General features: G+C 38.6%; 1 protein-coding gene across 1 annotated transcript in view; it reads right to left on the bottom strand.

The window, feature by feature from the left end:
* Positions 1-237: 237 nt before the first annotated feature.
* The window catches only part of LOC105359698 (insulin-like growth factor-binding protein complex acid labile subunit), a 40,203-nt gene continuing 15,246 nt past the window's right edge, over positions 238-25,194 (bottom strand). The window contains exons 2-4 of the mRNA XM_011496345.1: positions 7,519-8,620; positions 1,245-1,756; positions 238-1,007 (exon numbers count right to left, since the gene is read on the bottom strand). Of these exons, the coding sequence (XP_011494647.1) occupies positions 574-1,007; positions 1,245-1,756; positions 7,519-8,588 (2,016 nt within the window). The 5' untranslated portion in view covers positions 8,589-8,620 and the 3' untranslated portion in view covers positions 238-573. The remainder of the gene's footprint in view (positions 1,008-1,244; positions 1,757-7,518; positions 8,621-25,194) is intronic.

The following is a 25,194-nucleotide window of genomic DNA, read 5'->3' as shown; positions in this document are numbered from 1 at the left end:
GAATTATAAATGTAACGAATCGGCCCGTGAATGTACCAAAGGACATCGCTGGAACTTTACAATTCATAATGCAATGGCTGAAGCACCCATTAAAATAATTAATTTGACTTTATCCTTATTGCATTAATAGCCTCGTCGCAGTGACAATGGCCCGACAAGTATTCGGTAAAAAAATTGACCTTTGAATTGAAATGCCGCGTGATGATATGCATAATGCTGATTTGCATCTAGAGCATTGTAGTTAGGCTGGCTGGGGCCGCGTAACGAACGAATCCAAGGGACGAAAAGCCAACGAAACGAAAATCAAGATGAGTTCCAGTGGTATCCCACAATGCATTCCAGGACCGTAATAATCGAACGCTCAACTCATACATCCACTTATACAGGATCAACAAAAGCAATAAAGAGCTGGCGCGGCTGAGCTGCTTCGTCGATGGGCACGTGGACAAAGTCAAAGGAGTGCCGACATCGTCGAGGAGAAGAGCCGCGCTTAAAAACAAAGGAAGCGAGCCACGGATGGAAAGAGGAAACGTAGCGCGCACGGCAAAGCGTAGCGTCCCGGGCTCGCCTCCTTTAGACGAAGACGACGTGCGGCTTCTGCGGGGGCAGCGGCGCATCATAATCGTATTCGTAGTCGTAGCCGTAGTCACGGCCCGTGGGATCCTCGACCCGCTGATGATGATGATGATGATGATGACCGGTGTTGCGCATTCGATAGAGCGAGAGCAGCTCCGAGGCCGGTTGCTCGTGCCTCAGATTTGTGACGTCCGCGACTGCGTAGACACCCTCCTGAGGCTTGGGGCGCGTCTCCGGGGTCATCGGGTAACCCAGCTGCTGCTGATTGGAAAGGCCCGTGGGCGAGGGGGGCCTTTGCTGTTGGTAAAACGTCCCAAAGGCTTGCTCGGCCTCGCGTCGTCCTGGGCGTGAGTAACGCGGTGTCTCGTACACGTTCGTCTCCCGTGATTCCGGTGACTCGCTACCGGACTTCCGCCGTGACTGCTGGTACTCTGTGATAAATTTACACTGGGTTACTCGCTTTCCAATTTTTTTTCCCTCTGCTCTTTCTTCCCTTCATCGCAATTTAATACGTAATTTACGTAACGACGAGACGCAGAGACGCGAAAAGTTCGATGGAGCATGGTCCGGGTGGCTTAGGAATCCCAGTTTGCCAACCCGAAACCAGACCTCGTAGGTGAGAAGAAGGGCGATTTGCCGAGTTTAATGATACGGAGAAGTGTACGTACCTTGATTGGCCGCTTCGTAGACGAGATCTTCGGTTCTGGCGATGAGCCTACGGCTGTAGGACTCCTGATGCTTGCCGGGTAGTTCATCACCGGCTCGACCCACGTAGACGAGGAGCTCGGGCCTGGTAGGAGCCGCGTAGGCCGGTACTCGCTTCCTTCGCTTGGACCTCGTGACGTGGGCCACGAGACCGAGGATAGCCGCGGTAGCGGCGAGGCAGCCCAAGGCCGAAAGGGAGAGATAGAGCGGACTGAGCCGACAGCGCAACGAGCCCTCGGGTAGGCTCATGAGTATTTTGCCCGCGAACTCCTCGTCCGCGCAGACGATCTCCTGGCTGTCGAGCTCGAGTCGCGAGCCATTTCTCCGCTCCTCCGCACGCAGAACGTTCCACAGCCAATGGACCGAGCAGTTACAGACGAGGGGATTGCCACCTACGCGCAACGACGTCAGACCGTCCACGGGGAAATGCGTGGGCTGAAGGCTGGCCAGGTTGCATCGTCGTAATGAAACCCACCTGAGAATTCAAGGGCGGTCTCATTTTTATTATACATTGTATAGATTTTTTTTTAAGGAAGGACGAACTGCGGAGCTCACTCACATATTCCGGACCCTATAAAATTCGACGTAACCCGTCAGCCCCCCCCCCCCCCCCCCCCCCCCCCACCACCAAAAAAAAAAAAAAAAAAAAACCCCCTACCCCCCTCCCCTCCCCTCCCTTCCTCCATCACGCCAGCGCACCGTCCAACGCTCCGCGTCCAATGCTTTAGTCGTGTTCCTCATATGCGAATGGAACCGCGAGTTTTATCCTATTGATTAAAATTTTTCGCTGACAGAGCCGATAAATTATATACGTAATTGGACGGCTTATTTATTATTGTATTTAGCTGGGTGCACGGATATTGAAATATTAAGGAAATTATCCACCTCGCAGCTTTTTGTCGATTAAAATTTGAATGAAGTAAGAAAAATAGTTTCATATAAAATTTAAGCCATTTAAAGTCTTAGCGACAGTATTTTAATGATAAAATACCATAAGAAAATAGACACATTTTTAAAAAATATATCTCTGTGTTATTATACTTTTAACGCATAATATAATTCTGTCGTAATTTTTCATACTTCTAAATGCAAAATTTCTTCCTACGCGCTCTTAAAGTATTTAAAATAATGTAAAATTCTATCGTTCTGTTGGCTCGGTACAAAAGTAGAAAAATGTTCAACGCGTGAGAAGTTAAAAATGACGAAATTTTCATGAAAGAATGTAATATACATTTTTGTTTAATAAGAATTTTCAAAAAAAAAAGAGATGAATGAACTTAATTAACAATACTCATTTTGTATAAAAAATATAATTAAATGTTCGGGAGAATTTATTAAGCCTTTGATACAACTATGAAAAATTTTAAAAACTTATACGCTTTATTTAAAATATATTTATTAATACGTAAATGATAAACCTTATTGTTAAATGCTCTATATTGAAGAATTATTGACACTTAAAACATTAAACGTCATTTTCTTTATATTAAATTTTCAACACTCGACGTATAATAGAAGTTAAAGAATTTTAAACTGTCACTTACATTTTTGATTACATTGACAGAATCTAAGAAACTGAATTTATTATTGATTATTGTACGTCGCCTTTTATAAATAAATAAAAATCATATTCATTTTCAATATTTTCCCTTTTTTATTACGAAATATAAATTTTCTTAATATTTACCTGTAAATATTTGCTAATTCCTAATGGCGGTTTTAGCCTTTACTCTATAAAGTTCTAATGGCATATGCAAGTGGTATCTATCTAAGAAAGTCATATTAAATTATTGCAACTAACATTTTTTTATTGTTAATTAGTTAAAAAAATAACGCTATGTTAAAGAAAGTTTATAATGATGAAAAATAATTTTTCAACATTTGAAATATCATTTTTGTATTATGTATTTTATTTTTTGTACGTATTTTTCCATTTAAAGAATTATTTTTTTTTTCAGCAATATTTTTAAGTACGATAGAAGCAAGTAATTGTAAAATAATTTTCTTGCATTTAATTTTATTAGAAATAAATTATATATATATTGCAAATAATAATAAAAACAAATTTTCCTGTTTGTCATCCGTGCATCTTTTTTAACGTCTTGTTCTCTGTTCAATTGTACATATGCATTCGCCCTTATTTCTCCCACTCTCACTCTCACTCTCACTCTCACTCTCACTCTCTCTCTCTCTCTCTCTCTCTCTCTCTCACACACACACACACACTCTCTCTATCTATCTATCTATCCATCTATCCATCTATCCATCTATCTATATATCTATCTATCTATCTATCTATCTATCTATCTATCTATCTATCTATCTATCTATCTATCTATCTATCTATCTATCTATCTATCTATCTATCTATCTATCTATCTATCTATCTATCTATCTATCTATCTATCTATCTATCTATCTATCTATCTATCTATCTATCTATCTATCTATCTATCTATCTATCTATCTATCTATCTATCTATCTATCTATCTATCTATCTATCTATCTATCTATCTATCTATCTATCTATCTATCTATCTATCTATCTATCTATCTATCTATCTATCTATCTATCTATCTATCTATCTATCTATCTATCTATCTATCTATCTATCTATCTATCTATCTATCTATCTATCTATCTATCTATCTATCTATCTATCTATCTATCTATCTATCTATCTATCTATCTATCTATCTATCTATCTATCTATCTATCTATCTATCTATCTATCTATCTATCTATCTATCTATCTATCTATCCATCTATCTATATATCTATCTATCTATCTATCTATCTATCTATGTTCCATTTCACTTTACCTAGACTATGGACAAATACATCTATACAGTCTTCCACAGCCTCAAATAGGTATGTTTGTCATTTGCATTACGTCTGCATGCGCGTAATACATGTTCGTGTAGTAGAGTGTGGGCTGTTGGTGGGTTGTAACCGACATTATTGGATTACTATACATGTATGTATATATATATATATATATATATATATATATATATATATATATATATATAGATATGTTGATGTATTTGCGTGTGGAAAGGAGAAATAAACAGAAATAGATAGACAGTAAATTATAAGGAGAGAAAACAGGAAACTGGCAGAGAGCATGTAGAAATATTTTAAATTAATTTTATTTTCAACTTAAAATATTCAATTTATGTGAAGCTGCATAAATTAAGGACATGTAAGTAAGAACAGCTCAAGTGTTTGTACTTACAATAAATGTTGTAAAAAATGCGCCAATGCTTAGCGTTTGTATGGAAAATATATGTACCAGTCGTAATGAGAAAAGGGAGTACAAAAGAGAACTGGAAAATTTATCGAAAACCAGCGTAAAGGCACATGAGCAAACAAATAGAAATAGTGGACATGATAAAGCAGTCGCGTGTATAAAAGTGGAAATAGAGAAAATATGATAAAAGAAAAAAGGTACGTAAACAATGAATAAAGCACGGTCTAGAGCATTGAATTTATAGGAAAATAAATAGGAATTTTATACTTTTTAGTTTTATGGAGCTGAAAAAATGAGGACGCTTATAATTTTAGATTATAAACGTGTGATAAAAATATCTATGATATGTCTTTTTTCTTCTCTATTTTTTTTTTTTTAACCATTTCGTCAATTTAATAAAAATTTTGAAGATATTGATATTAAAGGTGAAATACTGCGGCTCGTTGAATCAACTTTTTATATTTTATAGATCTATTGTTTTTTTCTTTCTCTAATACAGAAAATTAATTCATTCGTATTAAATGCTTATAATACACGGGCATGGTTACTATAGTATTAGTAAAATTAATAATTCGCTGACTTTATCATAGGCGTGGATAGATAGAAATTTTATGGAAAAGTTTGGATAAAAAAAAATTTTAACAAAACTTTTATGTCATTATAATGAAATTATAAAAATCCAAGTTATTTTAGAAATTTGTAGACACTTTGTTGTGCGAGGAGAATTAAAAATTGAATACTAACTGTATAAAATAATTTTGCCTCGAGCCATCGAATGGCGGCGACGTTTCATATTTAAATGATTTATCAGAGCTTTATTAAACTATTTTCGTATTATCCAATTAATTTAACGATGTAAATTAAAGGAATTGTAATAATAGGAGGACAATCATCTCCGAAGAGAGAATGAGAGGCGACTCGCGGCAGTGAAAACTAAAAATAAATATAGAATACAAAGTTGAAAATAATAACATCGAGTAGGCGATTAACAACATATATTTGTCTGAATGGCTAATCTCAAAGTAAGTTTATTTTCACCTCGAAGACAGGGTGTGTGAGCGTGCGTGCGTGCGTGTGCGTGCGAGGTGGAAAGCAGACTGATAGGGAGAAAAGAAGGGAGGAGGCAAATTTAGGGAGAAGTGAGGCGAACGGGGCGACGAAGGTACACATTTAGACAAACAAATAGACAGAGCATGAAGGACAAAGAGAAGATGAAACGCGAGCGAATGAAAGCGTGGTATAGTGGGTACGGTTTGGCGTTGTCGCTATCGGAGAGATAGAGATAGAGAGAGAGAGAGAGAGAGAGAGCAGAGCAGAGAGAGCAGAGCAGAGAGAGCAGAGCAGAGAGAGCAGAGCAGAGAGAGCAGAGCAGAGAGAGCAGAGCAGAGAGAGCAGAGCAGAGAGAGCAGAGCAGAGAGAGAGAGAGAGAGAGAGAGAGAGAGAGAGAGAGCGAGGCTAGGGTAGAGTAAAGGGGAGAAAAAATTGGCGGTGGATGGAGCGGCGTGGCGCGACGATGAGAAGAGACGAGGTATGCTGGGATGAGAAAGAACGGGGCGGGGCTGGATCGTGCGGTGGCTCGGTAGTTCGGGGTGATTGGGGTGGTTTGAGAGGTGGAGGATGAGGGGAGGGGAGGGGGGGAGAGGGTTAGAGAGTCGGAGAGGTAAAACTGCAGTACGGCAGTGGAGTCGCGCTAACACGCCGTCGCCAGACTACGCTGTAATTTATCGTTCTCTGATTGAGGGTGAGTTCCGATGCGTTTACCTTTACGCAAGAGCGAGCGCCGCGCTAGAAACGCGAGGGAATGCAAGTGTTGGGATGGATGGAGCGTGGGGGGGGGGAGACTTTTGTTTCGTACGCGTCTCTGTGTGGGATTTTTTTTTTGTTTTTTCAACTACACGGTATTTAGTCGTTGATGGGCGCACTTTGTACGCGTAGCCACGAGGCTTTCGCCGCCTCCTTTGCTCTCCTTGCTGACCTTTTTTTTTCTAGTTTTTTTTTTTTGTTTTTTTGGTTGTTTTTTGTTTTTTGTTTTTTGTTTTTTTGGGTGGGTAGGAAGTTGATTGGAGCGTATTGTTATTTCAAAAGTATAGAGAGCTGTCGGTCCGTGGTAGCCGGTACCCGCGAATCGGGAAAAGCGCGAGAAACGCGCTAAAAGTGATTATTTCGATTTTATCGGTTTTCCCAGCGAGCGGGAAGTACAAGATAAGTAAGTGCATCGGCGACTCTCTCCTGCGGTTGTGATTTAACATATTTGCTTCTGTGAAACTGTTTCTGCCTCGTCATTTTAGAAGTTTTCCCTTTCGCTAAATACGAATTTTTCTCTACGGGCGTGTATTTCTTATAATTTTAGTTTCGTCAATTCTCTCTCTCTCTCTCTCTCTCTCTCACTCTCACTCTCACTCTCACTCTCACTCTCACTCTTCACTCACTCACTCACTCACTCTATCAATTTAACTATCTATCTATGCATCTATATATCAGATCAAAAGACGGATGAATAAAAATGAGAAAATTATATGGTCTTATTATATAGTGAGACGATAATGAGGAAAGCCTTGCGCGTGACTATTAGTCGATCAACAAATACAAACAATTCGAATTTTACTTTGAAAATACAAAATGCTTATTTTTCTATTTGGATGAGAAAGGGATGGAGATAATTCGTCTGTCGAACGAAAGTCTCTTTTGTGTGTATCGTTTCGACGCGGAAGCGGCAACCGTACTCGAAGCAATTTCAACGAAGGTGTTTTGAAAGGTTCTCGAACTCGTCGGCCATCGCGTAAAATGCAACAGACGGGGGGAGGGGAAGCTAAGACAGCACGCACTTTGGTCAAATTGTTTTCGCGAAAAATATTATGCTTGCAAAATCGAGGGAGTGGTGGATAAGTGGTGGATAAGTGGTGGCGAGTCGGATGGGAAAAATTTCAAGTATATTGTATTAGTGGAGGAGTAAGCGGGTTAGGTAAGGGTAGAAGTACGCACCTTAGGCTGCCAGCGGCGTAAAGGAGCCTGGCCGGCAGCTCGGTAAGATCTCGGTTGCCCTCCATCGAAATCCTCTCGAGGTTGACGTTGTCGGCGAAGGCGCGGCCGGCGACACGTCCGATCGCGCACTCGTTGAGCTCGAGGGTGCGCAGCTCGAAGAGGTTGCGGAAGGCGAGTTCGCGCAGCTCCCCAAGGGGATTCTTGCTGAGGGCGAGGGCACCCAGTACAGCGAGCCTCGCCAAGGCCTTGCTCGGCACCGACGTCAGATTGTTGCCGGAAAGATCGAGTCCTTGGAGCCCGGGCGTCCGCTCGAAGGCCTCGTCGGCGATGCTACGCAGCACGTTGTTGGCGAGGTCGAGTCGGGCGAGGGCCGGTAGCGATGGCAGCGAGTCCCTACCGAGCTCCTGCACGAGATTGTCCGAGAGGTCGAGTCGCTCGAGGCTCGGGGCTAGGGCGAGATTAGATGCCGGGGCCTCTAGCAGGGAGTTGCCCTTGAGGACGAGGCTGCGAATGCGATGGAGATTGCGGAGCAGACCCGCGGGCAGACTGGTGATGCCGTTGCCGCCGAGGTCGAGCCACTCGAGCTCGCTCGTGTAACGGAAGGCCTGCTCGTCGACCTCGGTTATGTTGTTCGAGGATAGGTCGAGGGTGCGCAGAGCCGCGAGCCCGTGTAGCGCCGTCTTGGCAAGGGCGCGAATCGCGTTCCCACTGAGATTGAGGCTGAGCAGCCGCTGCTGCAGCCGGAAGTTGTTCGAGCCCAGGGTATGGATGAGATTGGAGCCAAGGTCGAGGCTCTCGAGACTCCCGTAAAAGTCGAAGGCCATGTGAAGGCCGGCGATACGATTGCCCGAGAGGTCCAGGTGACGGATCTCTGGGTTCAGCTGAATGGGGACGACGTCGAGACCGCCGTAGGCGCAGCTCGAGCGCAGCGACTCATCGTCGCAGCGGCAACGTACTGGGCAGAGGCCCGCGCTCGCTGGACCGATGGCGAGGAGCAGGAGACCGAGGCCAAGGGCGAGTAGGCCCAGGAGCCGCCGTTGCTCGTCGCCCGGTGAGGCGCGGGCCGCCATTCCATATGCGCCGCGCCGAGGCCGGTACTAGCCTGGAATTCGAAAAATGGAAGCTGCGTTAGATGGTACATAGATCTTGGGGTCCTGGCATTTTCGTCGTATATTCGACATTACGATATTTTCGCCGAATATGTTTGTTTGGCTTTTTAAATCGTCCGTAAAGCAAACACGCTTTCTCATCATATTTTACTTGCGTTTTTTTATTTTGTTTTTTTATTTTTTATTTTTTTTTTGCTTTTTGTTTGTTTTTGTTTGTTTTTGTTTGTTTTTCTTCTACACTTATCTACGGCTCTCGTTGTCTGTCGTCGGAATTTCAATCACACGCGATATCGCAATTGAACGAGTGCACTTTTAAAGAAAGTACTTTCCAAAGCTTATAAAATGAGAATACCGACATTACAAATTTATTGAGCCACGTTGGCATGAATCATTGAACCTTTTGAGTAGCTTGAGAATTTCTCAGTTCCATTCCGTTGACACATACCGTCTTGCAAATAATGTCAAAAATTAAAAACATACTTTTTCATGAAGCAATTGTGAAGGGGTGTCGTTGTTTGAAAAATATATATTACAATTGATTTATAGGCAAGAGTCTGATACAAGTATTTTTTGCATGATTTTTGACAAATATTTTTTAATCAATTTCGCTTATGATGAGCGAAGGAAGCTTTGATCGAAAGTAAATTTATTTCTTTTATTTTACAATCGAATTGATAAATACTCTACTTATTTAAGAATATATTTTACATGTCGTTCGTATCTTGAACAAATAATACTTGTTATCACACTGTTCTTAATTTTTTTTTTTTTTTTTTTTTTTTTTTTTTTTTTTTTTTTTTTTTTTTTTTTTTTTTTTTTTTTTTTATTTTTTTTTAAATATAAACAGTTCTTTAGGACAATTCGTTTCAATATCTTTGGAGAATTCATTATTAAACAATCGATTTTATTATGCACATGTGTTTGAATTGTTGCAACATTGAAAATGTAAACAATAGCTTGATTAAATGAAATTTTCATTATTTTTAACAAATGGCTATCGATTTTAACGTCTAATGTCAATTCGATCGATAAGGATGTTTGTTTAATGCATGTGCATGTGATTACTGATTACATTACAATTTCATCAAAACGACATTCCAGTCAGTGAAATGATTTTTTGGCTTTGACTCTCGTATTAACATGGTCGGCAATCATCATATCAACGATAAGCGATAACTTTACAAATATACCGCTTCGGTAGCTTTGTACGATGTACAAGGACCATTTTTTCTATAAATATCATGAGTTAGATAAGAGGTTGCGATAGGTTATAATGCCCTAGAACGTAAAGATCGAGATCCACTCGGAACTCCAAGCGGACAAATGCCAAAGAGAAAGATCGCTGAAGATTACGCTTGGCCGAGTCGCTGTTTATTAACATTAGGCAGGCGCGAGAAAGATGAAGCGCAGCGAATATCATGACGATGTGTAATTAGGGTGCGTACGCCTCGCCGGCGGATAATAATTGTCCACCGAAAGAGCACGAGGGCGCCAAAGTTGCCGCTTCCTGGATGGATATCCATTAGTGCAGGAGCACCCTCAAAATCGGCCGGGGCACGCACCCAGAGATTAAAGGCTCTCGGTGTTCGGTTGGGGAGGACAACTTTTGCGCCGGATTTCGTAAACTCGCGACAGCTTGTCGCGCCCGCAGATGCTCCGTCCGGAATGTACATTCAACTCGGTGAAACTTCCCCGGAGGTCACGGGCCGCGCGCACTCTACGATTAAAGCTCAACTCCCGCTGACCCTTTTGCTTATCCATGATATTATTCATTATCTCGCTCTCGCTTTCTCTCCCTTCTAGCCGCAGCGAGTAGTCGGTTTAGGGTCGCAAGCTTATTTGCGTGGCGCCCAATGGCCTTGTTCCACCGTCCACCGCACATACGCAGGGTGGGTGCGCTAGTATTAAATGACGACTCTTTGGCGATTTGAGGACTGCCATTTCGTTTTTGAGGGCGTCTAGTATATTAATTTGATAAAATTGTATTTCCACGCTCACGACTGTGTTAGAGCTAGCTCATGGTGACATAATGTGTCGCTTATAATAAACATTCGTTGTTGTTAATGCCAGAAGCTCTTGAATGATACGGAGCGTCATATGTTATAATAAATTAAAAAAACAAAAAAAAACAAAACAAAAAAACAAAAACAAAAAATGAGCCTTGAATAATTACCAATTATATTCGTTCACGTTGTAAAATGTTGCGGACATGCTCGATGCATTTATGAGAGAAAAACAAAAAAGAAAAAGAAGGTAATTACAGCATTCTAAAGAAATTTAACTGTTGCGTGTTTACAATAATTTTAGAAAATTATAGTTTTTAAAGGATAGATTCTTATTTGAAATAGGAGAGAATATCTTTTTTTGTTTAAAAAAATATCGTTAAGTCATGCTAAGCACGCCAAACAAAAATTATGCTTTTGAGAGTAATGCTATTATAAATATTGCCTTGGCTTTGTTTTTCTCTTAGGCACGCTCGCATTAGTGCTCATATTATTGTTATTGTTTCTAAATTTACACTAACCATATTTTTATATTTTGAAATGCTATTAGTAAATAAAACTATTAGTCGAAGATGTTAAATTTAACGTTGCGCGCGCGCGTGTGTACGTTTGCAAACAAATTTACGAACATAATTGTCATCATATTAAAACATAATTCTTGTACATGAATTTATTAAAAAATTGAGGCTTTAATAGATGTTACCGAATATGCTCACTATATTTCTGATTATATATTTTAATTATATTTTATCATACAAATGATAAATTAAAAAAATTAATGGCTTTTCAATGAAAGAAAAAAACAAGTTTATTATATTGCATATTTTTTACTACAATACTTATTTTAGAGAAACCTCTCTCCTTTTTTTTTTTAGGTATATTAAGTCTTTTACCGTTCATAGTATTAATAATAATAGCAGTGAGAAAACAGATATTTAAAGACTTTTTCAATTTTAAGAAAATATTTCGCTATTTGTAATTAAATTGCAGAAAATATACGTGTGATAATATGCCGGTAAATCGATATATTTGCTTCGCGAAGCATAAAATCGCATTTCTTTTTTTTTTTTTTTACTCCTATCCTTCTAGCCCCTCATATTTGAACTTATAATATTGTTCTTTCAAAGTGCACTAACTATTAAAGCACAATTTATTTATTAATAAATAATACGTTTTCAAAATTAAAATATTTGCATATTTCAAATGTTATATCATAGTTGGATTTAATTCTTCTATTCAGATTCTTCTATTTAGATTATTGTAGGAAAGCGGTTATTCGGTAATGTTTATTTTTTTCTTAACATTTACAAGAAATGCTCACGATTATTCAAATTATAAGCAAAAAGCAGAGATATATGTAAATTCTTCGTGGATACTTTTATGCAAAGGCACGAATAATATCGGCGTTAAAATCTAAATAATTAGTACAAATGCAAAATAAGGACGTTAATGAATTCGTATATATTTCATCCTTAACCAAATAAACCTACATAATTTATAAATTATCGCCTGTTTAATATCTGGCCATTCTATTTATTCATAATCTTAGCGAGTCGGTAAATTCTCATTGAACTTTCGAAACGACGTTTCAAAGACTCAACCTAATAATGCCATGTATATACATTATATTATTATTTAAATTACATTGGCTACAAACGAAAACAAGCGATCGGTCACGTTGTTGTCTCGTAAATGTTGAATCCTCCCCATCCTCCTAATCCCCCAACCCCCAACCCCCTCATCGCTACCCCCAATCCCCTTCCGTCCCCGTCCGACCCGCCAACGGCCCGAACGAACCAAGCTACAACAATTGCTTGTACACAAGTCCGCAACACAATGTACAGAGCAGACTAAGCAACGACACAAGTACGCGCCTATAGATTGCGTTTCCAATAATTTCGCCACCCGTCCCCAAGTCAAGCACGACAAAGGCCGAGCCGTCACGAGCTGCAATCGCTTAAGAAACAAAGAGAGAAACAGGTGCCGATCCATCTCCGGCTCTGTTCAGGACTCGCCCAGCAGGTAACGAGGCGATAAAGCCGCGGCCCATCGCTCAAATCACCCGGCCGGCTTGCACGTACGGATCTCCCCTCCCCCGGCTACTACCCATTGTCGGCTTGGCCATTGACTGCAGCAACAGGGGTGTGCACTTGCAAGGGCGGAGAGGTCGGGTCGCGTCTTCGTCGCCTCCTCGCCCTCCGTCGATCAATCTCAAGAGCCTCGAGAGCTCGGCATAGACGCACCGGGGACGGAAGCCGCTTGACCGAGCCGCGCGGCTTAACGCCCCCGCATTGTTCGGGGCGACGCCGCGTCCAAAACAGCGCCCTGACCATCCTCTCGAGCGCGCTCCCGTTCCCTCGGCTCGACAATGCCGACCCCCGCTGTTAATAAGCTCGCTTCTTAGTAGGCGACAAAGACCGGCGCGACTAGTCGTTCTCGGGCTAATTGAGGCCCGTGGTCGACTGTGGGAAAGGAAAGCGCGAGCGTGGCGAAAGGGACTGATGCGGGAGATTGATTGCCTCCTCATTGAGCCACCCACAACGAGAGATGAGCCGAGGCTGGAGGGGATATTGGCGAAAATGTTTACGAGTTTGCGTTTTAGTTACGAGTAGTTAAGTACGAGTAGGATTGGGGAGGGGTGGACCGATTAAGACGCGAACTCGTTTACTTAGGCGCTCGATTACATGCGGTTTCTGCCTCGGACTTGGGACACCCCACCACCATCCCGCTTCAGCTTGCCGAATTCAGCTACTTATATCGTTATCGCGATTTTTACGTACAACAATCTCCTTCCCTCGCTTCGCACCTCAGCTCCCCAGGCTTAGCCAGGCAAAAAACTCTCGGCACCACTCGTTCTATCCCCGTTCTAGAACGTTAAAAGAAATCAATGAAAATACAGACATCCGAGAAAAATTAATTTATATTTTATTGGACATAAGATCAAAGCGTCGGCGAAATATACGCATATTCTTTATCATGTGTTTTATAAAAACTCACAAAGTAGACTAAATAAATTATTTTTATTTAAGATTCAGAATTGACGATCCCATCTACTAAAACAAACATTTTCCCCTTATACTTCTGCTTGGGAATAAGCTTTATTTTCAATTAAAAATTAGAATCGAGTCTACAGAAGTAATTCGATATTTTCGCTATTGAAAATTGAATAAGCGAATTTCAAATTCATTATAATAGATATAATACTCGCTTATTAAGAAAATTATCATTTTAAGATTTATAAAGACCACTGTGTCTTTAATAAATTGAACGTTATCACATTGTAAAGAAGCCTTTGTAAGAAAATGTAAATTTTTTTTTTTTTTTTTTTTTTTTTTTTTTTTTTTTTTTTTTTTTTTTTTATTAAATTAATTGGAGAAATTAAATTGATAGTAAATTAATTTTTTATTGCAGTAATTACTAAGAATGCAATTTATATTCCAGCCAATACCTAATGAAATTAGAATCACAACTTGGTTACTTTTAAAGAACAATTTATGTTATTTATACTAAATGTCATTGTATATTATAAAATCTGCTTGTATAAAATGGGAATAATTTTGATTTGATAACGAAGAGAGCACATTTTAAAAGCATATGATAATTTAGTTTAGTGTAGGCTTACTTGAATTCTTTCCAATTGCCGTTTCAATTTTCATAATTAACTACGACGATCGCTCGGCGGTTATATATAATATTTGTTGAATTTCGCATACAATAAAAAATTTTCTAATATCTCTATAGTTGCTATAATAATTATAATAAAGTAGAGTTTTGTGTGTTTATCAATTAAATATTTTGCGACCGTCTTTAATACGCTACAGCACACTATTCATTATGTAATTTCCGAGAATGTTAATTATGAAAAAATTAGATAATGCACGTGGATTTTAATTAGTTTTTAATGGCATTGTCGTTTATACTTAAAATGTAAAATTGCATTTTCAATTTTATCCAATAAAAAATTACTATCAAAACTACAATGACCGCGATTGTTGGAAACATTATGAAAAAATTAATAAATATAAATTGTATAACTATATTAGTATAATATTTTCTCTATTGAATCAATTATTACAAATATGACGCAGCAATAAGGTGAATGAGAGAGAGAGAGAGAGAGAGAGAGAGAGAGAGAGAGCGCGAGTGGGGCCGGGAGGGAGGGTGAGAGTGCGCGGCGAATGGAAACACAAAGAAAGATGAAAAGAAGCGAAAGATAGACAGATTGAGAACGAGGAAAATAATGAAGAAAATTAAAACATAAGAGCAAGAAAAACAAGAAAACAGCGAACAAGAGAAATGAGAAAACAAAACTAACGAGGGAGCTGAAGCGAGACAGGGAAACAGAGAAAAATTTCGGATGAGATAGGGGTAGAAGCGCGTGATGCTGATAAAATAGAGGGAGGAAATAGAAAGGAAAGTTAATTAACTGGTTAAGACTACCGTAGCCATGAATTCGAAATATGAAAGAGTTCGATATTAACAGGAAATCCATGAGCTTGTAGCTTTAACGAAACAATTTGTTTTTTCATATTTGTCATGATTATTAAAGATTTAAAGTTAAATAAATGTTATCGTAAGATATATTTAATAATAATAATGTTCATGGATTTATTATTGCCAAAATATTCAATAATAATAATGTTATATTAATCGTAGCAGCAATTATTAGAAAACTTGCTTTACATCCTCGTCATCGTAACAAATCCGCGATATATTCTATATATTCTATTATATATATTCTATATAAACAATATATTCTAATTCTATATAATTAAATTTAACATTCTCTTCCAATACGCTATATGTATACATTGCGTCATACTGACTTTTTCAATTTTCAGAATTATTACACTTTTTATATTATAATGACTCGACGTACTCAATTTACGTAAATGTATATTAGCCATATAAACGCATTCTAAAAATAAAAGTTCGAATTCTGTTTCGTTATAAATAACAAAATATGAACATTCTGTTGCAGTCTGAAAAATTGACATTTGCTTTCAAATGATGCGTTTCACTATTCCGAACAAATATTTTAATATCCGGAAAAATATTTACCCAATCATATGAATAAGAATACTAAATAAGTCATTCGAACTTCATTGCAAAATTAAGGAACCTAAAGAAAAGTACAGATAAGCAAGTTTTAGTAGGTAATTCTGTAATGTTAAGGGAGAGTAGTAAGTGGACGGGTCGGTCGGCATGCAGCTTAGCTTGGAATTCTGAAATACAATAAATGTAATGGAGTCGCGCAATAAAATCAAGGCAAATGTAAGAAATTGTTGAGAATGTAAAATATACTCTGAATTAATTAAAGTTGATTCATCTAAGGAATAAGTGGATGGTCTCGAGCTACTAGTCGGTCAGAGTCCGTATTATATGCGAAATAAAACTAAAAGATGTTCTTCGCTAAATCAAGATTGAGCTGGATTACAATGAAAATTCAAGCATAAATATAAGAATAATGTTTTTAATAAATCTTATAAGCGAGAAAAGAAAAGAGTTTTATATTGAAAATAAATTCCTACTTCGTTTTTTCTTCTATCGATATCCTTTAATCCAGTTAACTTTCTCTGCGTTTCGCTGGCTATTGGCATAGAACGAGGTCTGGGGAAAAATTAATATCAACGAGAGAAAAGCATAACTTTGGGAAGCGGCGACAGCGACTCCACCCTCGCGAGACCAGCGGTATTACGGAATGCAAGTAATAACGGCATTACTCGAGTAATGACGCGGTAGCTCGCAATCGGTAGGGGGATGGCTTTTAAAATTACGACAGAGCCCGAAGAGAAGTTGGAAGAAAGGAGACGAGCACGACACAACGAGTTATAAGAATGAAGCGAGTAAGCGTCTTTTGCCCGCGCGCGCGTGTATGCCTAGGTGAATACCGCGGCAAACATCAGCAAACACAACCAGTAAGCTCAATGTAAATAAACAATTCCACCACCTTGAATGTCAAAGGCGTGTGTGACGAATAAACAAGCAAAAGGAAACTCCGTGCAATGAAATGATCGAGATTGAGATGGAGAGAGACGGAGATGGGGAGAGAGAGAGAGAGAGAGAGACGGAGATATCGAAATATCGAGAAATAAAGATGGACTCTTGAGAACAGTGAAAGACTCGGTGTTGAATAGATACAGTGAAAAGAAAGGGAAAAAAGAATTATTATTTAGATATGCAGACAACCGAAATGAGAAAAGGTAAGAGTTAAGATTTAAGAACGAGAAGACTGAATGTACAATAAGAGATGAGGTACCGCATAAGAGAAGGAGAGAGTAATAATTTGCGCGCAATCATGAGGAAAGAATTAGTGAAATTTGAATGAGAAGACTTTTTACCCTATTTTACCGAGATATTAGGCTTGAGAATTGCGACTGTTCAGTCCCGTCGTCGAGTCAACTAAGACTTTGACTTTCTTAAAATGAAGCGTTCAAAGCCATCCTCATAATCTTATATCTACAACTTCTTATTCATCCTTTAAATACTTTTCAATTTTCACTTATTAAGATAAAAATCATTCATACTCTATTAATACTTGAACATTAAATTTTTAATATTCTCGTGAATTTCTTTTGAAACGCCTTTTATAGTATTTTCGACTCTCATTCTCAATGATTTTGTACCTCTGGACTGTGATACGTGCATTCACACTTGACATTATATTCCAAGTTTGCATTGATAAGGCAATCATACTTTCGACATTTCATTGTCAATCTAATAGCTAATATCCACGCTTCAATGATGAACTTAATGATATATCATTACTATAAATTGTTTACATGATACGATGACACGATTCGGATAAATATTCTTCAGCCATAAAAAAAAAACATAAAAGAAAGAACTTTTTGCATTAGGTTACCTTGTTACATTGAGTAACACGGAGCACGAGAGACAAAGCAAGAGAGAGAGAGAGAGAGAGAGAGAGAGAGAGAGAGAGTGGGGATGGGCGCACGTGTGTGATGTGTAAGTGCGAAGTAGAGGGAAAGGGATTGAGAAAGATTGAGGGAGAACGAGCTGATATTTCAATTCCCTTCAAAGCTATGTACATTTGAACTTAGTGAGAAAATACATTTTAAAAACCGGGATCGTATTAAATATACGAGACATTATTCTTTTGATATAATATTACGACCCGCATCAATAATACTTGTTGTAAAACTAGTGGACTATCTACATATACACATAAATGTCTATCCTCTTATGTAGAAAATTTATCATTTACAATTAATATAAATTAGGTATTTGTCTCGATTATGTACATAAGCAAATGAATTTCAGGTAAAGTCAATTTTTACTGTATTAATCTATAATTAAATATAGAAGAGATATATAATTAATACTAACGACACTTTATTTTCGTGAAAATAAAATAATAAAGGCATTTCATTTAAAAAGTGGGAAACACAGCTTACGCTAATGATATTTAGAAATTATTTATTATGGAATAAATACAATATATAAAATGTTAACATTGTTATATGAAAATCTATGTAGAGCATAAATTCAAGAGAGATATTGTTTTAAAATTCTAATTAATGTATGCAATTGTCATTAGTAATAATAATAATAATAATAATAATAATAATAATAATAATAATAATAATAATAATGTATTGACTTATACGTCGTAATTTAATTACAATAAAAACGAGCTTATTAAGTAAGATCTAACAAGTTTTTAATTGATTTTTATAAATATATTTTTAATCCTTCTAGTGGCACGCTTATGATTTTTAGATAAATAGGTTACTTAGATGGAAAATGATGGGCTCGTTTAAAAAAAATGCAAATTTGTATTTCAGTGTATAGTATGCGAGTGTACATTTCTGAGAATTACACTTTTCGAGAATTTTATTTTTATGACTAACAAAATAAATTAAAATCTATCATGCCATTAATAAGGCTTTAATATTTTAAAAATAACGACTATGACATTCTACTAAAAATACAATTTACAAATATATATATATATATATATACATACATATATAATTCTGTAGCGTATATTTTTTTTTTTTTTTTTTTTTGAATTACAGCTGCAAACATAGCTTTAAATTAATAAATTTTTAATCAATCTTCGTAATCTATGCGTAAAACATTATCATAAATACGTTCACAGAATATAATTCAGGTGTAATATATTAATTAAGATTCAAGCAACAGTTAATCGAATCATATTAGATAATTGTTCTAGAAAAAAAAAAAGAAGAAGTGAAATATACTTTTATTTAAAGTTTTTATTGAATTTCACTACGACTTTAATGCTCATGGGATTAATAAATGTATATTCGATTTGAAAGAATTTCAAATTTCGAATTACTTTAAAATTAGAATATTTATCTTATAATGAGGTAGAACATATTTTAGGTTTATGTTGCGATACTTTTGACAATATTTCAATAAAATGGCGACTGAAAATTTTAACGTATTCTAGAAGAAAAAAGAAAAAAAAAAGAAAAAAAAAATTAACGTACAAATCAACATTTAAAATATGTAATGTAAATTCATATATTCGTTTAATAAAAATCATGAATAATTATTTATTATAATCAATATTTCAGAAACTCAAAAACTTTTTATAATAATTGATTGAACTTGACTCTTTCAATTTTTGCTTACGAATAGACCTCGAGGACGGATAAATTAAATCAAGCATTCGAATTGTGAAACTACATCAAGAGAACATTTTTCAACGGTATACATGAGGTGCCGTAATAAAATAATTTATTCCTGAATTTGAAATTTAAAATTATACTTTATTGTAACTGTAACTGCTTACTCTTTACAAAATTAAATATTACATCTAGGCAAAGATAAAGACACTCACAAAGCCATTATTGAAATAACAGACATTATAGAGATAATATATATATATATATATATATATATATATATATATATATATATATATATATATATTAGTAATTATAAAAAATTGTGATAAAATATTTCAGGATGAAAAGGTTGAGAAAACACGAAGAGTGTAATGTAGAAGTGCGTGTTGCGAAAAAACATTCTGGTCGTTGAATGCGATATGGAAGCACGAAAAGACGGAATTTCTAAAATTATCCAAATGTTATAAGAAAGCGATTAGCGAATACCTTTAGAAAGGGCTTCTGCTATTGTTGAAGTATAACGGAAAAACAGAATTGACCAAGAACAATTAATTTGGAGAACGAAAATCCGAAAACAATAAACGATGCGAGGTCCCTGAAAAACTGCACGTCCTGAGATGCCAAAAAAGGCGAGGCGAAGAAAGCCAAAGAAGAATTACTACTAAAAAGTAAAAGAAGGCTAAGAGCGAGGGGAAAAAAAAAAAAAAAAAATGACGGATGTAGAAAAGAGAGAAGAATAGAGGCATGAAAAAAGAAACGGAAGCTCCCGACAGATTGAGGCAAGGTATTTTCATAAATGTATCGTCGCTACTACCATTCACCAAATAAAACAACAAATAATTTGTCGTAAAATAGATTCGAATTTGTAAAAAGATAGTCGAATATTGTTTGATTATTCGACATTACCGCACATTGGCAAACATAAATGAAATTATTTACGGAAGCTTGATATTCATCGGTATGTTCAGTTGTCATGGACGATGATTAAAAAGTCCAAATTAACATAGGGAAAGTCAAGTTGCCGACACTCGAGGACAAGAATCCCTATCGACAGCATAATTGCTCGTGTGAAGTTTAGGCATTTTCGCTATCTCGGAAAGGGCATTGATATTCATATTTGCCGAATGAAAAAGTGGACGAGGCATTTTGACTTGCAGTTAGTTCGTCTCTTACGGGGCGTCACGAATCAAAGGAAGCTCAGCCCCTCAAAACTTCGGCCACTTCGCGCGGCTTAAGAACTTGAGTTCGCAAAGCAGCCGATAATCAGCCACGTGGATCCGGTCTTCGACAGGCTCGAATGCAAACTCCGAAGATCTCGGACCGCGCGTGTAAGCCAGGACACGCGCCGGGGCACCGTCATCACCACCTCGGAACAGTCCTTTCACCCGCAAAATTTCTTTCCAACTTCTTCCGTACCTATCGGCGTGCTTCCAAAGTCTACTCGAATTCACGAATGGCCCGAGTCGCGATAGATTATCGACTCGGTGCAGTTGCCCGTCACGAACTAGGCAGTCGTTGCCTCAGGGCTAATCTCAAGGATCCTCTTGAACGTGCAAAAAGAGATGACGCGCTCGAGGGGGAGAATTGGGAAGTGAGAGGGGTCGAGTGACTTTTTTGTGACCTGGCATTTACGATTCGCCGGAACGCACAAGAGCTCACGAGGATTACGACGAGTCTCCATTTCTTACAATCGATAGTGTCCTCGCGTCGGTTGTCTCGTGCTACCCCCCTCCCCCCCCATTACCCCCTCCCCATTACCCTCCTACTCCTTCTCCCCCTTCTCCTCCTCCCACCCACACACAAAACACGGATAACGATTGACCGCCACTCGATCATCGGGTCGGATTAGGCTGACAGTTACGAGGCTCGCGCGATGGCCATGCGAAAAAGAAAGAAGCCAGGATTCCGTCGTGTCGGGTAACCAGTACGGTGGTTGTCCATCCAAGGGACGGGGGCGATAATCCGGAAAACTCGGCTCATTTTCCCGCGAGAATAAAAGGCTGCGTTCGGCTCGAGCGACAGTGCGGGTCAGGAGGATTGGGAAACTGCGCTTGATGCGCGAGCGAATAGAAGGTGCGAGAGTAGGAGAGACAGAGACAGAGACAGAGACAGAGACAGAGAGAGAGAGAGACAGAGACAGAGACAGAGACAGAGAGAGAGAGAGAGACAGAGAGAGAGACAGAGAGAGAGAGAGAGAGAGAGAGAGAGAGAGAGCAGTAAGGAGGACGGTGACTCGGTAAGAAAGGGGACACAAAGGGAATGCGGTGAGAGCCAAGAGGCAAGCGGATTTCCCAACCGGCCGCTCATCCAATAAAGGAGCACGAGTGGTCGTAGTCGCGAGCACTTGGTGAGCCGATGCTCGCACTCGCGGCTACGAGACCAAAGGGCCCGAGAAGTGCACCGATGCTTGCGAAACGTTTATTTGCGGACGAGGAAAGGCTACCCAGGACGAAAATAGTTACCCCGGTATATTAAGACGGCGCGCGCGCGCGCGCGAATCACGGAGGAGCCGGTGCACGAGAGGTCCTCCCCACCCGCTCCTACCGTCGCTACACATATAAATGCTCGAACTTGCTTATCGCGCTGCGCAGCGGAGATACGATTATAATTTGAATCGAGCCGTTAGGAGAGCGGTAATTTATCAGCTAGTACGCCGGCAACTAATTTCCTAGCTCTTTTCCCATTGGGAAGCGAATTGCCTCCTGACTCCCGACTCCGGCTCGTCTCCTCGCCGATGCTATTCTGAGAATACGGCGCATAGGTTATTTCGCGCGACGACTTGTCTCGTCGATTCAGAGAGCCGCTGCGAAGTTATTAATATCGAATGTATTCCACTAGTTGGGAAAGTATCGGTGGAGGAGCACATAAATATGAAAGGCATAAAGACACGAGAGTAATAAAGACGGTTGCTTATATAGCAAGTATCATTTCTCACTTAGCGAACGTATTTATAACCGAATGACGCGGACGTTTTACGAAGAACTTTCTCGCAATCATAAATCACGCATCATCGCCTCGGGACAAGGTATCCTCCTCGCTCCTTCGATACTTCCACGCTTTTCTTTGTGATTGCGATGTGCGCCTCTATCGCGCTCGCCTTATGCAAATTTTTTTCCCAAATTTTTCCCCAAATTTTTTCCCAAATTTTTCCCCAAATTTTTCCCCAAATCTTTCCCCAAATCTTTCCCCAAATCTTTCCCCAAATTTTTCCCCATTGCAAACATAAGCAGGGATGGGTGCAAGAGACTACGATACGATGGTATAGCCAATACAACGGCTAATCGTTCGACGGGTTTGGGCCAAAAATTATAATAAAAATGAGGAAAATAAATAAGGAAAAGAAGGAAAAGAAGGAAAAGAAGGAAAAGAAGGAAAAGAAGGAAAAGAAGGAAAAGAAGGAAAAGAAGGAAAAGAAGGAAAAGAAGGAAAAGAAGGAAAAGAAGGAAAAGAAGGAAAAGAAGGAAAAGAAGGAAAAGAAGGAAAAGAAGGAAAAGAAGGAAAAGAAGGAAAAGAAGGAAAAGAAGGAAAAGAAGGAAAAGAAGGAAAAGAAGGAAAAGAAGGAAAAGAAGGAAAAGAAGGAAAAGAAGGAAAAGAAGGAAAAGAAGGAAAAGAAGGAAAAGAAGGAAAAGAAGGAAAAGAAGGAAAAGAAGGAAAAGAAGGAAAAGAAGGAAAAGAAGGAAAAGAAGGAAAAGAAGGAAAAGAAGGAAAAGAAGGAAAAGAAGGAAAAGAAGGAAAAGAAGGAAAAGAAGGAAAAGAAGGAAAAGAAGGAAAAGAAGGAAAAGAAGGAAAAGAAGGAAAAGAAGGAAAAGAAGGAAAAGAAGGAAAAGAAGGAAAAGAAGGAAAAGAAGGAAAAGAAGGAAAAGAAGGAAAAGAAGGAAAAGAAGGAAAAGAAGGAAAATAGAAATTGGAATTGGGGTTGGGATCGTGGGAGAGGGGGGGGAGGGGAGTAGTGTTGGTGAGGGTAGGTGGAAGGAAAAAAAAAAAAAAAAAAAAAAAAAAAAAAAAAAAGACAGAAGTTAGGAGAGCCGAGAGGATAGCGGCAATGTTCGTTAGATAATGCATCGTGAGGAAAAAAGACCATTAATCATGGATTATCAGGATGCCGCGTCGCTTTCCTGAAAGGCTCGCGGCAAAGCCTTCGAAATCCCGGTCGCGCGTTCCTCGCGTTTCGGGAATAATAAGCGAGACGAAGGAGCTTCGGCTATTGTGTTTATCCAAGCCATAGGGACAGAGGGGACCCCGCTCGGACGATACTCTTGCATCGCGGCGGCGCGCATGTGCGTACACGAGGAGGCGCGTTGATGCCGCAGTTGCCAGACGACGCCGTTTCTTACGCTAACCTGGTCCTACTGGCCCTGCAGCCCCCGCCACCACACACATCGTAGCCCTACGTCCGTTTGGCCAGTCCGCGCGTGTACGCATACATGCCCGAGGGGAGCCGTCGCATCTCGCCACGACACGACTCTTTCGTCCTTGACGCTCGCTCGAAAAATATGATGAATGTGGCCGGGGATTCTCGTGTACTTCGCGCGGATTTATATTGGTTCGCCGACTCGGTGTGCGTGTGCCTGTGGATCTGTTTTTGCTCCCTGCTCGACGTGCTTGGGGTTGGGCAAACGCGTAGCAACTTTTTGCTCGTTTCCTTTCCTCTTCGATTTCGCTTTTTTCGCCAGAATAAAGTCGGCCCTTTCCTCTGCTAAGACTGCGAGTCGCGGGAATTACGAGCACTATTACAACACCTTCGATTCTCTGACTAAATTCTCATTTGGTAGTGCGATTTTAAGAAATTTTTTTTTCCTATAACCGTTCCCATTGCTGTTGGCCAAGCACTCGCGTAATCGCTGCGCACTTTCTGCGATATATCGACATGACTTGGATTATTATTTGCCTATTTAACTGGCGAATGTTCGGTGCGCTGGATACGCTCAAATATTATTCGCTCGTCCAAGCGAAGTAAGTCCTCGAAGCTTATTTTTTAGCAAAAGTTAATATGAAAGTTGTTATTTTGGAGGGTGGCATGGGGAAAAAAAAATGTTTTCGCAGTATGTAATATAGTTAAAAGCATTTCTCCACGAGCCAAGTACTTACTATTATTACAGCAATAATGCATTATTCTCGGATAGTTGTGCGGAAAATTTTCAGGAAAACCATCCCTCAAAATGGTTTTTGCTAAATTACGAAACTTCATTTGAGCCGACTACTTGTGCATCTTTAAAACATATTTGGCCAAGAAAAAGGTTGGAAAACTTATGCGATCCAACGACAATTAAAATTATCAACATTTTTAAATAATTATCCGTAAAAATCGTTGAATTTTATGCTATAACGAAATGTTATACGGTAATTGGGTTACGTAAATTTCAATGATATCACGTGATATGTGTATACTTGGATTGATAAAAGGCAAAAACAATGTACCTTGAATTATATATTTAATTTAATGAAAAATCTTAATATTTAGCCAGAATTTTTTATTTCCTTTTTTTAAGTGTAAAGTGATTTTTAAAATGCAATAGTAATATTAGTTAATGACGAGTATTGCGTTGAGGAATAAAAATAATTATGATATTGCATTAAAACAGCACTTTGAAAGATAAAAATGATAATGATAAATCTACGGAGTTCCGATTAAATGCAACAAGGTCTACTAAGCAAATTTTAATTGGAATCTCTGAAAATTTTTTATCTATTGCCAAACAGTTTCTATAATTATCACGAAAGTTTCATTGCTGTCGTGTTCACCTACAAATATTAGAATTTAAAATTTTATCGACATTCGATAAATATATTGTTCTCTCGATTTCAACAAAGAAAACCTAAATGTTCCTTATAATGAGAGGTATTTAGGAAAGTAATCAGTAGTATGAGAATTAATTTAAATTCTAACAATCATTAAATTAACGATATATATAACGAAAAGTAATAAATTTTGAAAATCATTCG

Source organism: Ceratosolen solmsi, unplaced genomic scaffold, assembly GCF_000503995.2.
Source record: "Ceratosolen solmsi marchali unplaced genomic scaffold, CerSol_1.0 scaffold29, whole genome shotgun sequence".
NCBI classification, from domain to species: Eukaryota; Metazoa; Arthropoda; class Insecta; order Hymenoptera; family Agaonidae; genus Ceratosolen; species Ceratosolen solmsi.
This window is presented reverse-complemented; position numbering and strand designations above follow the sequence as displayed.